At 40.1% G+C, this 14,451-nt stretch overlaps 1 protein-coding gene across 1 annotated transcript in view; it reads left to right on the forward strand.

Moving 5' to 3' along the window:
- Positions 1–14,451, forward strand: part of eys (eyes shut homolog) — a 458,209-nt gene that overhangs the window by 244,925 nt on the left and 198,833 nt on the right. The window contains exons 35-36 of the mRNA XM_034921306.2: positions 8,091–8,215; positions 8,640–8,764. Of these exons, the coding sequence (XP_034777197.2) occupies positions 8,091–8,215; positions 8,640–8,764 (250 nt within the window). The remainder of the gene's footprint in view (positions 1–8,090; positions 8,216–8,639; positions 8,765–14,451) is intronic.

Genomic DNA, 14,451 nt, shown 5'->3' on the forward strand with positions numbered 1-14,451 from the left:
AAGCACTCACTAGGCATCTCCAGCCCCGCCCCACCCTTTCGTTCGCTATCGCTTTCACATATGCTAAGAAATAAATAATAATAATAATAATAATAATAATAGTCGTACATACCGATCAATCATCTCCTGATCACTTGTTTTATCACCAGACTCCTCAATAATGCGATCCAAGTCATTATTTTATTACTAGAACATCTCAAAAAGCTCTGTAAATGTCCGTGACCTGGTCCGACATAGGACCATAAAGGGTTAAGGATGGCTTCCCAGTCGACCCTTCTAACACAGGGATAGAGGTGAAACTCTCCCTCAATTTTTTCACCCTAGCTGCTTGTTACTGGGGTTCCAAATGGCTTCCGCTTAGCCTTGTAGCATTCTGGTTGTTCCGAAATCTTGCCCTTGTGACGGCTTTGGTACATTCACCCATTCGGTAATGGTTACATTTCTAATTCAAGGAACCAGGGATATGATAATAACCTAACTTTTTTTGTTACAGGCTGGACTTTTTGCTGTTTCAGTTTTCTATTTTTTAGGTTTTTAATACTTGTATTGTATTGTATTGTATCATGACACAGCCACAACAGGCCTGATAAATCTTCTGGGTTGAATTTAGGCATAGCAGGTACTGTGCTGGTCTACAAACCTGGATACCTGGGTTCGATCCTCATTCACTACCTCTATTTTTAATACTGTCCACTACATTGACGTATCATTCCAGTTATTCCTTGTGGCCCAGGAATAACCTTAAATATATGAACATAAAAACTATTTTACAGAGGTATAGTATGCATTGAATTCAGAATTTAAAAAAAAATAGAGTTAACACATGTGATTCTTTCTCCCATCTCTCCTATATTATCCTATATGTTACTGCAGCGGTGATCTACCACATGTGTATACTGTGTTATCAGCAAAAAGTTGAATATAGAATCATATTGAATAAATGTCATCTTTATAAATCAGAAAGAAAAGAAGGGCTAAACATAAAACCTTAGGGTGCAGAATTTGTTTATCTTTTCTAATCAAGTGTGTTACAATAATATGACAAGCTGATGTCTTTCTTAAATATATAAATTGACTCATATCTGATGATAAACATTGTGGTTGACAGTATCAAAGGCCTTTAACCCATTCTGAGTGATAAAAAGCATATGAGTGTATCTCTCCCCCTGCCTCTAGTGACTGGCTCTTACTTTTTGCATATGAACCGTGTCAACTCCTTTGATGCACATGAACCACAGACCGATTTCTTGCACTAAATGCAAGTGTTAGTTCTCTTATTCCCACTGCTACAAATCAGATCACTAGAGGAATTATCAGCATCATCTGAATCACATTATTGGGTGTTTTTCAGCTTTTCCAAAGCTTGTGTTGCAGTAAGAACCCTTCTAGCTGCCATCATCAGTGTTAAAAAACAAGTAAACAAACACATGCATTCAAAGGCAAATGCCATTTTCAAATACCATTCAAAGAATCCTATGATCAATGAGTCACATGATCAAAGAACATCTCTCTTCAAAAACAAAATGTTTCTGCAACATCACCATATTAGAGCCCCTTTAAACACAGAAACATCCATCCACCAAACATTGTTTATTGAAATGATGGATTCTGCTACATTTTACTGTTCCTGATAGATGATACCCAAGTAAAAATGAACCGAGGCAGCAACAGATCTTCTGTGCAGTGGGATGTACATTTTGTGCAAAAGCTCTGTATTTTAAGTAAGAGAATTTAAGAGATCCAGACAGTCTGAACTTATTAGGCTACTGCTCTAAAATCTACAAAGGAAATTGAAGTTGAAATTAGACTCCCAAGCAAATTTGATATACAAATGACTTTGTTCTGCAAGTTAATGTTTCTACATCAAATATTATGATTTAAAAGAATAACTGACAACCTTCACATACTAATCAGGTTTGACACAGCATGCACACTATATTGTTTAATAACAACTCAATCTAAAAAAGGGGAAAGTGTTACAATTAATTATGAGGTGCTCTCTAGCTATTGGAATGTAATTATTCTGTTTATTATTCAGATTCGATTATAGATGGCTACAAACTGGTTGAAAAAAACCCCAGATAAAACCCCAGAGTTTTTGTTAACTGGCTCTAAACTGGGTTTAGCAAAATGCAATCCAATCAATATTTTTGATGGCAATTCCATTTTACCTTCCACTAGAGTAAAGAACGTGGGTGTTATCTTAGACCCTGAGCCTTCTTTTGATTTCCATATTAATTCTGTTATCCAGAATAGCTTTTTATCAATTGAGAAATGTTGCCAAATTAAAGTCTGTGCTGGATATGCGGGATTGTGGCAAAGTGGTAATTAGTAGCAGGTGTATAGCAGGTGCGGTGCGGGTGCAGTAATCCCAAGAACAAACAGACAACAAAGTACGGGTGAAATGGTTAATTTAATGAGTATTAATCCAATGGTCTGATGACCAGCCAGCAAATAATAATGAATTGGCAATACACAACAATGTGTATTGCACAGTAATCAAAAGGGTTGCAGTCCCGTAAATAATAAGCACAGTACTAACACACACACAATTAGACACACACATGATCACAAGTCCAAAGTGAGTGCTCTCAGTGCTTGTGATCACAAGTCCAAAGTGAGTGCTCTCAGTGCTTGTGGTGAAGTACAATATAATACGTGCTATACTTGTGAACAAGTGCTGATAACAATGTTAATCGTGACTGTAGTGCAGTGTTGATCCGGTTTTGTGCTGGCCCTTGGCGACAGCTCCGGATTTGTGTTTAGCCATCTAGTGCTATATAACAAAAACACAGACAGTTACTAAACAGACACAAACAAACAAACAAAACACTCACGAATATTTTCCCGTACACTTTCTCTGCGTCTCACATGGTCCTTCCAGTCTCTCAATAAAACCCAAACGAAGGAAAAGATTTACAATTCTCCGGCCCCTTTTATGCAATCATGCATGACCCCTTGGTAAACGATTACAGCTGACTCAATTGCCTGCAGCTGCTACCTCGTTTACCTTCCGGGTCAATACGTTCCTGCAGCGGAGTCCTGTCTTTTTCCAGACTGACTGACTTTCCGACCCAGGAAAAGAACTGTCAGGCCAACCCATCCAAAGCCTTTCCCTTTCGCTACTTAGCGTGCTCACAGGTCGGGAGGGAGATTTACAACCAGAACTCATATTTCTGTCACAGGGATGCAGAGATGTTGAAGCATGCATTTCTAACTTATTGTCTTGATTATTGCACTACTTTGTTTGTTGGTATACATGTCACTAAACTTCGAAGGCTTCAGCTTTTCCAGAATGCAGCTGATTTGTCAGACTCATCGTTCTTTAATACATTACTCTGGTGCTCAGGTCCTTACATTGGATACCACTGAGCTACTGTATGGATTAAGGCCTTCATTGATTAGGGCCATCCTATCTCCAAGAACTACTAATCCTGTTTGTTCTTTGAGATTAGAAAATGCAGAACATTTTAGTTGTTCCAAAAAGTCGTCTTAAATTTTTGCTGTTGTGCACCTCGGTTGTGGAACTCTATTTCGGTTACCATTGGATTCTTTTATGTCTAAATTAAAAACATAACTTTTTTAATGTGCTTTTTTATAATTGGTTGTATATATGTCTGCTTGAGCTTGCCTTGCTGTCTTGTTCATATATGTGTGCTGATAAAAGAAGATATCCAGTAGATTGATTTTCATTCTTTTTTTTTTTTCTTACATTTTAATTTCGGCAGTAGAATTTCCTGTCTCTGTTAAGCTAGAGAATTAATGCCAAGATAATAGATGTCTGGTTCCAGGGTAAGTTTAAAGGAAAAAGTTGGCTCTCAAAAGTACTCCTTGGTGATTAAAACTAAACTGTTTGCTATATGAATCCCAGGGTGACACTATATTTTACTCATTCAATCACACTTAGCCCATGACTTCCTACAGCTTGTTAATAATGTATAGCTCTATTTGTATACATTTTGACACAGCAGGCCTGTTAAAACTAGACTGATAACTGGGTTTATTCAGTTGGGAAAATACAGATTTGACTAGGAAACAGTTTTTAATATAAATAATGGTGCCCTTAAGTATCTTCTGTGTTCAAAAGGCACTGCCATTATTAATTGTAAACATCAGTGGATACACTGATATGCTCTCAGCTGGTAAAACATACAATGCATTGGTTTTAAAAAACAATACTCTCTAAGAAAAATGTAAAAAGTAAAGAAAATGGTATGTAGAAATAATGTGTGATATCTGTATAATGTGAAATAATGTATAATGTGATATCTTGTAACAATTGTAAGTCGCCCTGGATAAGGGCGTCTGCTAAGAAATAAATAATAATAATAATAATAATAAATAATAATAAAAGAAAAGCTGAATAAATCTGCGAAGGCAGAAATATATATACAGTGCCTTGCAAAAGTATTCAGACCCCTGACCAATTCTCTCATATTACTGAATTACAAATGGTACATTGAAATTTCGTTCTGTTTGATATTTTATTTTAAAACACTGAAACTCAAAATCAATTATTGTAAGGTGACATTGGTTTTATGTTGGGAAATATTTTTAAGAAAAATAAAAAAACTGAAATATCTTGCTTGCATAAGTATTCAACCCCTGTGCTGTGAAAGCTCCCAGTTTACACCGATGAAAGAAATTGCCCTAACAAGGACACAATTACCTTACCATTGGCCTCCAGCTGTGAACCATTAAAGTTGCTGTCACATTTTCTGGATAAAAACCCCACTGTTGAAGGATCATTGGTCAGGCTGTGAATCTGAAGGAAAATGAAGACCAAAGAGCGTTCTACAGAAGTTAGAGATAAAGTAATACAAATGCATAGATTAGGGAAAGGGTACAAAATAATATCCAAGTGTTTGGATATCCCAGTGAGCACAGTTGGATCAATAATCAGGAAGTGGAAGCGGCATCACACCACACAGGCACTGCCAAGAAAAGGCCGTCCCTCAAAACTCAGCACTCAAACAAGAAGGAGACTTGTGAGAGAAGCCACAGAGAGGCCAACAATCACTTTGAAGGAGCTACAGAGTTCAGTGTCTGGGAGTGGAGTAATGGTGCACCAGTTAACCATATCAAGAGCTCTGCATAACACTGGCCTGTATGGGAGGGTGGCAAGAAAGAAGCCGTTACTCAAAAAGTACCATCTGAAAGCACGTCTGGAGTTTGCCAGAAAGCATGAGAGTGACCCAGCTGCGATGTGGGAAAAGGTTTTGTGGTCAGATGAGACCAAGATAGAGCTTTTTGGCCAAAACTCAAAGCACTATGTGTGGCGCAAACCTAACACTGCCCATGCCTCAAGACACACCATCCCTACAGTGAAGTATGGTGGTGGCAGCATCATGCTGTGGGGATGCTTCTCATCAGCAGGGACTGGGCATCTTGTTAAAATTGAAGCAAAATACAGGGACATACTGCAAGAGAACCTGCTTCAGTCCGCTAAAAAACTGAAGCTTGGGAGGAAATTCATCTTTCAGCAGGACAATGATCCCAAGCACAAGGCCAAAGCAACATTGGAGTGGCTCAAGAACAAAAAGATGAATGTCCTACAGTGGCCCAGTCAAAGTCCTGATCTCAATCCCATTGAGAATCTGTGGCACTATTTGAAAATTGCGGTCCACAAGCGTCATCCAACCAACCTGAACAACCTGGAGCAAATCTGCCAAGAAGAATGGGCCAAAATCAATCCGACACTGTGCAAAGCTGGTACATACTTACCCCAAAAGACTTAAAGCTGTTATTGCAGCGAAAGGTGGCTCTACCAAATATTAATGTGTGGGGGTTGAATACTTATGCAAGCAAGATATTTCAGTTTTTTATTTTTCTTAAAAATATTTCCCAACATAAAACCAATGTCACCTTACAATAATTGATTTTGAGTTTCAGTGTGTTGAAATAAAATATCAAACAGAACGAAATTTCAATGTATCATTTGTAATTCAGTAATATGAGAGAATTGGTCAGGGGTCTGAATACTTTTGCAAGGCACTGTATGTGTACTTTTTAAAAGCTGTATTTTGCAGAAGACATCTGAAATCTGTGATTGTACACCTCTCAGCAAGACTATGGACCATAACCTTTACAACCTTGTGAAGTTTTTAATCTTGAATCTTAATTGTACACCTCTCAGACATAGAAGACATTTCTAAGTTATATTTCATAAATAATTTACAGCCCCTTCATTGATTTTTTGAAGGTGAAGAATACGTTCAGCAGCTGAAACAGAACTGGAATGCAGTACGAGCTAGTGTCTTTGTTTATTCCCAATTCATATGTTTCCCCCCATTACATTGTTAGGTGCCCAATTGTGGACTGCAATTTAGTTTAGGTGCATAAATATATTGTTTTGTAGAGAAAAGCCTGCAAACTGCATTGTTTGAGCATAATTCACATAAAGAGATTTGCTCTTCAAAATGTTTTCTTTATTGAGTACATTAGGTTAAAAACCTGAAACACTGCAGGTATGAATGCACTGTAGTTTAACATGCCAGCAATACATTTAAAAAATAAAGAAAGAAAGAAAGAAAGAAAGAAAGAAAGAAAGAAAGGATTAACTTCAAACTTATTTTAGAGAATAGGTTTTCTTCTTGGAGAGAATACAGAGCTTGTTGACACTTTATTTTTCACAAATAGCTGACTAACTTTCCTCTTCTTTCCAGGAGCAGTTTCTGGAGGCAGTGTTTCAGCAGGCACATTACAAGTACATTAAGTGTTACTTGTATTGTAACACTTAATGTATTTGCTTACGATTGTAAGTCGCCCTGGATAAGGGCGTCTGCTAATAAATAAATAATAATAATAATAATTAATATTTAACTGTGTTGTTCTTTTCAGTGGGTTTTTTCTCTTTTTCTTAGAAGCAACTGTTAAAAAAATAGTGGGCTTCACAAATCATTGCTAAGTTTTATGTTTGCTCTAATCTGTTTTTTTAACAAGAAACATCTAAGATGTACAGTATGTAGGTAGGAGCTCTTAAATAACCTCCCTAATACAGTGTTCCCTTGCTATAAGGCTCTTGGTTATAACACGCCTCGGATGTTACGCTCCTACAGCATGTCCCCCAATTCCCTATACTAGTGATTCATGCAATCTTTCTACAGTAAATACAGTACCGGTGTTGTTCAAACTGTAAACCACTTCTCAGTCTAACTTCCGTTTCTGTCTCTCCCTTTTGATACAGTGTCTGAACTGAAGAAAAGCTGAACTGGCATTTAATATAACGCAGACATCTTATTCAGCATTCGTTTTATAACTAAATAAATATTAGGACTATTACTTGGTTATCTTTCCTAATGTATTTGCTTTTTTGCTGCGAGAGGAGCTGCGGCTTTCTCTGAGAGACGAGACGCTTCAGCTTTGCTTCAGGCCAGCTCCGGCAGCTGAATCTGGGGCAAACCCATTCCCTCTTCCCCTCTCCCGACCTGCTCTCCTTCTCGCAATATAGCGTAGATTACATGGTGCTTTATGCATGGTTAATTCACGGAAAGTTACATTTTTGCTTCACTATATGTGCATTATAGAGAAGGAGTTATTTTATTTTGTATTTTAGTCAGATGTGTGTTGTTATGTGTCCCGTGGTGCCCCCCACCCCCTCCCCCGGTTATAACGCTCATATTGTGTGTCCCCCGAGACCCGCGTTATAGCACTGTATATTTATTGGAAGCTTGTAACATCACTGTTTTATTGTTGCTGTAACTGCATTCTGTATAAAGAATGTAATTATCTTAAATCTTCTAATTCTAGTGAAGGTGGCAGTGATTTTAAATAAACTGTAGCAGTTACAATGCATCTGAGCAAAAAATACATTTCCATATTCATTATAAAAAGAAGAGTTTGGTATAATTCAAGAACATTTCCTTTCCACCCCCACTCCCAGAAACATCAGCTTCACTGACTCGCCTGCAGACATGTTTCTCTTTATTGCAACTATGAGATCACAATGTTTCCTCTGAATGACTGTGACTGTATGAATGACTTTCATGTTTTTCATGTATTCTCTGAATAAAACACAGCAATAAACTTACAAATAGTTGGAATATAGGTGTTTTATTTATTTATTTATTTTTGTATTTTGTTTTTCCTAGATGTCCTAGTGGGTTTTCTGGTGACTTTTGTGAAGAAGAGATTAATGAATGCTACTCAGGGCCATGTTTTCATGGTGCCATCTGTCAAGACCTTGTAAATGGGTATCGCTGCCACTGTAGGCCAGGTAACTTGGATCAGTATTGCAATGTTTATCACAGCTTTTGTTATTTGGTGCTTAGCTGTTGTAATGATAGAGGCATTTGGCATAATTGAAATATAATTCTTGACAGAGAGGGCCCTATCAAATTGATTTTATTAACATAAGCCTGAAGGCGCTGTTACTATCACTGGGATCCTACTGCCTTTGTAATCTACTTATATTTTTTAATTTGTTTGTGATTTTGTCAAGATATTATTTTTTTCAAGTTTTTTTTTATATTTTCAGATATTCAGAAAGCAGAACAAAATAGTCACTGAGATCTCTAGCTGAGATTTTATTGTGCCTTTATTTTCACAGAGCACCTAAATTCTAAATAATTAAATTCATATTCACTTCAGAGGATCTGTATTTGTTCACAGCGGTGCTATGTCTGCTTTCTTACTGGCAGGTTGGACAGGGCTCCACTGTGAATATGACATTAACGAGTGCCAATCAGAGCCATGCTTCCATGGAATATGTATTGAAAAGGATCCTGGCCATGGATACACCTGTTTCTGTCGTCCTGGATTTGTGGTGAGAAGTGTTTCTTTTTCAAACTGGCTGCAAGATTAAGTAAATGCTGAATACAATATGTTACTGTTCAGCATTTTTATTTTTTGTCTTGCAAATCACAGAGCTCCCAGAAAGATAGGATAGAGGTGCCTCAGTAACTTCTACTGCAGTATTGTAACAGCTGGAACCTTCCAGATAATCATTCAGGCCTATACGCCCACCACTAATTTATACTCGGATTTGAATTTTAATGGCTTCTTTAGAATCTCTGATCTCTATGAATATATTAAGTGGGTGGCAATGTCTATGAAAAATAATGCTTTTAGCGTCATTCTTCCTCAACATATAAACAGCTTACTGCCTCATAGTGTTTTCTCATGAAGCTGATACCAGATTGGTAGAATATATTATATTATTCTATAATATTATTTTGAGAAAAAATTACCAAAGGTTATGAAAGAATATAACTATATGCATTCCATTTATTGCACTTATAGCAGCAGCTGCAAATGCTTTTATTTATTTATTTATTTATTTATTTTTATTCCTACTGACTGGCTGATTATTGTAATGAGACACAATTATTGTAATGAGAAGCTATTCTCAGGCAATGCTACGTTTCTTATGTCACATAAAGATCAACATATTCTTTTGTACAAATGGAATATCGGATAAAAAAATCAATTGTTCATAATCGTATGTAATGAATATCTTACAAGAAATTCCATGTTAAGGACTTCAGTATTAGGGCCGCAGTTTGTTGGTCCTTTAAATAGTGAGGTCTCATTATATTGGCATAACATAGAAAATAAGTCAAGAGTATAAAGGTGGACCAGTGCTAATATCAATAAAACTAATAAGGTAAGAACCTGGGTTTTAAAGTATTGTTTAGCACCCATTTAAATGACTGTAATCTTTCATGCTGGGAGAAACACAGAATAATTGCTTCTTCCCTTAAGGGCATGGGTGTAAGAGATAAGCTTTGGAAATGGGAACCTTCTGGAAAGGTTGAAGGAGTTAGGAACTGATATGATCTATTGTATTATGCAAACTGGAACCTTCTCTGCCCGGCATGCCAAATAAAAGATGAAAAGCTGCTGCATTTGTGCCCGTTGATGGTGTTTTTTTTGTTTTTTTTAACAAATCACATGTCTAGTCCCCTAGATGTGCTGCTATCCAATCGAAACCTGCACGCCAGTGTTAAAAAGCCTCTCCTGCTGCATGGATCAAGGGGAGATTTATTACAATATATTCACATCATTCATATATATATATATATATACAGACGTGCTCAAATTTGTTGGTACCCTTCCACAAAAAAACGAAGAATGCACAATTTTCTCTGAAATAACTCGAAACTGACAAAAGTAATTGGCATCCACCATTGTTTATTCCATATTTATTAGAAATCAGACTTTGCTTTTGATTTTTTATTCAACATAATATTGTAAATAATAAAACAAATGAAAATGGCATGGACAAAAATGATGGGACCGCTAACCTAATATTTTGTTGCACAACCTTTAGAGGCAATCACTGCAATCAAACGTTTTCTGTAGCTCTCAATGAGACTTCTGCACCTGTTAACAGGTAGTTTGGCCCACTCTTCCTGAGCAAACTGCTCCAGCTGTCTCAGGTTTGATGGGTGCCTTCTCCAGACTGCAAGTTTCAGCTCTTTCCATAGATGTTCGATAGGATTCAGATCAGGACTCATAGAAGGCCACTTCAGAATAGTCCAATGTTTTGTTCTTATCCATTCTTGGGTGCTTTTAGCTGTGTGTTTTGGGTCATTATCCTGTTGGAGGACCCATGACCTGCGACTGAGACAGCGCTTTCTGACACTGGGCAGTACGTTTCGCTCCAGAATGCCTTGATAGTCTTGAGATTTCATTGTGCCCTGCACAGATTCAAGGCACCCTGTGCCAGGCGCAGCAAAGCAGCCCCAAAACATAACCAAGCCTCCTCCATGTTTCACTGTAGGTATGGTGTTCTTTTCTTTGAAAGCTTCATTTTTTCATCTGTGAACATAGAGCTGATGTGACTTGCCAAAAAGCTCCAGTTTTGACTCATCTGTCCAAAGGGTTAATCATTTATACATTATAATATTTCACGGGGCGGGAACCAGGAAGGGAGTGTTTTGCAACTTAGGATTCGAGGCTCGGCCTCTAGAGCAGGGGAGAGATAGAGAAAAGGACGGGCCAGACTCCAATTGAGAGAGTCTTCCCTATGGAGTTGAGGCTGGCCCTATTGGCCTCCGGGGCCCCTGAAAACAGAGTCATCTGACTACTCGGAGAGTCGTTATAGGCTCAGCCTCGCGACTGGGTCCCAGTTAGCGACCGGGTTCGACCCCCAGAGGACGGACCGGCTCATATGAAGCCTTGATGTAAGGAAGAAAAGAGAATCTGGAAAAACACAAATAATTGTTAGTTACGGGACTCGAGCACTAAGAGTATGAGGGCCACGTCCCAGGAGGATAAAGGAGGAAGTAAGACAGAGCCTTCTTTCATGAGGCAAGATATAGCACATGAGCTGTGAAAGAATAGTGTGGCCGGTGGTCCTTTCTGACTGCACGAAGAACCTGTGGAGTTGTGGGAACTCTAGGTCGGGGAAGTGAGAATCACTATCCCCCAAAAAGATGGACCACCAGCTCCCCGTTGAACCCCGTTGCCAATGTGTAACATAAAAGCAAGAAGAGACAAACATTGACAAACAAAATAAGTAAACAATTAAATGGTTAAGGGAACTAGCTATGTGATGGCCATCCGCTCGGAGGACAGGGAAAAAACCCTCTGTTTGGAGGAAAACCTCTGGTGGTCCTGGCGGAGAGGGCGCCCACACTCCAGGCATGCTAGCTGTAGACTGATGTGGGTTTTGGCTGCTGGAGAGGCTGCGCCAATCCTAAAGGAGTGTGTGGTGTAGAATTGGGGAGAAAGACCTGCTCTGGTGACGAGAGCGGAGAGGTGGGAAGAGAACCAGTTTCTGGTAATGATGCTTTTGGAGCAATCATAGGAAGTCTGGAAGGAGATGGGGGGAGGGGTTCTTCGTGATTCCTCAGAGTGTCAGACATACTGCAGGGATGATAAAATTATGGGAAACTAATATACAAACAATTGAAGATGAGCTGCTGGAACTTCATTCGTTGATTGTTCCAGTGTTGCAGCAAGGTGTACCACATTCTGTTGTATTTTCTTGCTTCTGAAGATGTTTACATGAGAATCCAGATTTTGCAGTTGAGGCGAGAGCAAGAATCGCGATATGAATGTTCTGCCTTGGGGAATAATGTGAATTGAGGTGACCGAGGGGGGATAACAGGCTGCGTTTAGAGATTAATTTTGATACTTGGAAATTGTTAATGAGATGACAAATGCGCTCCAGTTTGTCGAGTGGGAGGCTGGCTTCGGATTTGACGGTGTTCCGGGTGATTCTGAGGAATTCTAGTCAGGTTGCTGGGCCGATGGTTTTTGTCTTCAGAGAGTGGGACGCCTACTGGAGAAAACAGGGATTGCAAATTGGAGATTGCTTGATCGGTGGGGTCCGTAGGGGGGGATATAAGGAAAAAGTAATCTTCCCAGAAGATCCTGAACAGGTGGCAGAGGGAGGGATGAATGGGCATGCCTTAAAAGCATCTGAAATATCCACTTTTGCGAGCCAGGCACCATGGCCTGCTGCTTTGATGGATTTAATAGCGTTGGAAGCTGTAATGTAATGAAGGGAGAATTGATCGTGGGGAATTAGGGCGTTGAGACTGAAAGTGGAACTGCTTCTCAGGGTGGAAATATCGATGATTATGCACTTTTCCCAATATTTTGCATGTCGCTATTTCAATGGGGCTAATCCTGAAGACGGGGAACGGAACTGGGAAGGGGCTGGCCATTAATTCTTTGTCCATCTCGGCTGATTAGAGACTCAGTGATTCTGGGCTCAAAGCAAGCAGAACGAAGATTTGCATATGAATGGGACAGAGGGAGATTACGAAGGGGGCCAACCAAGGCTTTTAAAGCAGGGCAAGTCTGTGACCGCGGGGCAGTGCAGAACGTATTGTGTGTCTGTGACCATGGGGCGGTGCAGAGCATATGTGTGTCTGTGACTGCGGGGCAGTACAGATCGTATGTGTATCTGTGACCGCGAGGCGGGCTGTCAGTAGTGCGCAGTGGCCTGCCTTGGGAGCAGAGATCTGCTGAAGCGGTGATCTGTAACAGTGTGGTGTGTGTGCCGGTGGAGAACCAAACTGCAGACTGTCAATTGTGTTGGAATATGTTGGCTAGGGCTAGGATGATTATGGGGGGGGGGGGGGGGACTGAAAAAGTACTGATTATCATTAGGCTGGGCAGATGGTCTTGGAATCAGTGTCCCCAGAAAAGCTGCTGCAAACGTGCAAGAACCTGCAGTATGTGGTAGAACATACTGAATTGTTGAAGTTATTGCATACTTGGCTAGTTCCAGAAAATTTGATAGGATGGCCGTATCGGATCGGGGGGGGGGGGGGGGAGTAGGGCAGGGATTGGAGGTGAGATGCGGTTGCTGAATCTGGGGGGGGTGGGGGTGGCGGTTGATGTGGATGGGGTTGTGTGATAGAGACAGAATGATTCTTGGTGATAAATCTCTCTCCCAACCTGCGAGGGCGCTGTGTAAAGGGAACAGAGTGCCATGGACTGGATGGCCAAACAATTCCTTCCCAGGGTTAGACGGAAGTTGGTCATCTAGAAAGCAGGCGGAGCTACGGTACACTAAATCATTGACCCGGAAGGGAAACGACTTGGCAGCCGCGGATTAGAGGAGCGGTTGCACTAGTTAACCAAGGGGTCCTGATTGACAGTACAAAAGGGAGCGTAGTGAAGTGATCTGTTCCTTTGTATGGTTGTGTTGTATTGATCACCACAGCATTTCTGCACACTGTTAACCACTTTGCCACAGGTTGCCATTGCCACATTTGGGCACAGGTCAGATGAGGGCGTGGTGGATGCGCATACCCTGCATGCAGTCGCCCTGACCCCACTGAAAATACGAGTAAACAGATTTATATTGGGGGCTGATCAATCAACGATATGATATGATCATTTGCCAAGATATCTACAGTTTTTGCAGAAAAAAAAGTTTTGTGGTATTCATAGAACATGGTGCCCCCATATCTCACCAATAGTTCAACGATGTAAAACATATATTGATCCGTCTCTTGGCGGGGATGGGGACATGCAACACACAGGACGTCTCGATAGATGGAAAATGCAAGAACAAACTCACCAAGGGACAGATTTTTAAGCAGACGAGGGTTGCGGGATTTCAGAGTGACTGCTAAATCTCCGCAATTGACAACTCTATGATCAATAAATTCAGATGCAGTAATAAGAATAGAAACAAGGTTAATGTCTTTACCTTCGATTATTTGCCTTTGAATCAACGGGGAGAGGGTGTGAAGTCGGATGGCAGCTGCTGATTGGCAGCCTGAAGCAGATGCTGTAACCAGGTTGTATTCTGGAATACTGATAGAAGGGGTTGGGGGCGGGGGCGGAGTTGTCTGGGCTAGGGCGAGCAATGGAGCCACTGAAAGAGAAGATGTAGTGAAGGAGGGGGCTGAGATTGGCACATGAGAGGCAGAAGGCGGAACTGCAGTGGTGCTGGAGCGATTGTCTATGCCATCTAAACAAGAATGAATTGCTTTCAAGGCATTTGCAAATGGCTGCATAATCTGTTTCATGTCGTCCATGATT

The sequence above is a fragment of the Acipenser ruthenus genome, chromosome 5 (genome assembly GCF_902713425.1).
Source record: "Acipenser ruthenus chromosome 5, fAciRut3.2 maternal haplotype, whole genome shotgun sequence".
NCBI lineage: Eukaryota > Metazoa > Chordata > Actinopteri > Acipenseriformes > Acipenseridae > Acipenser > Acipenser ruthenus.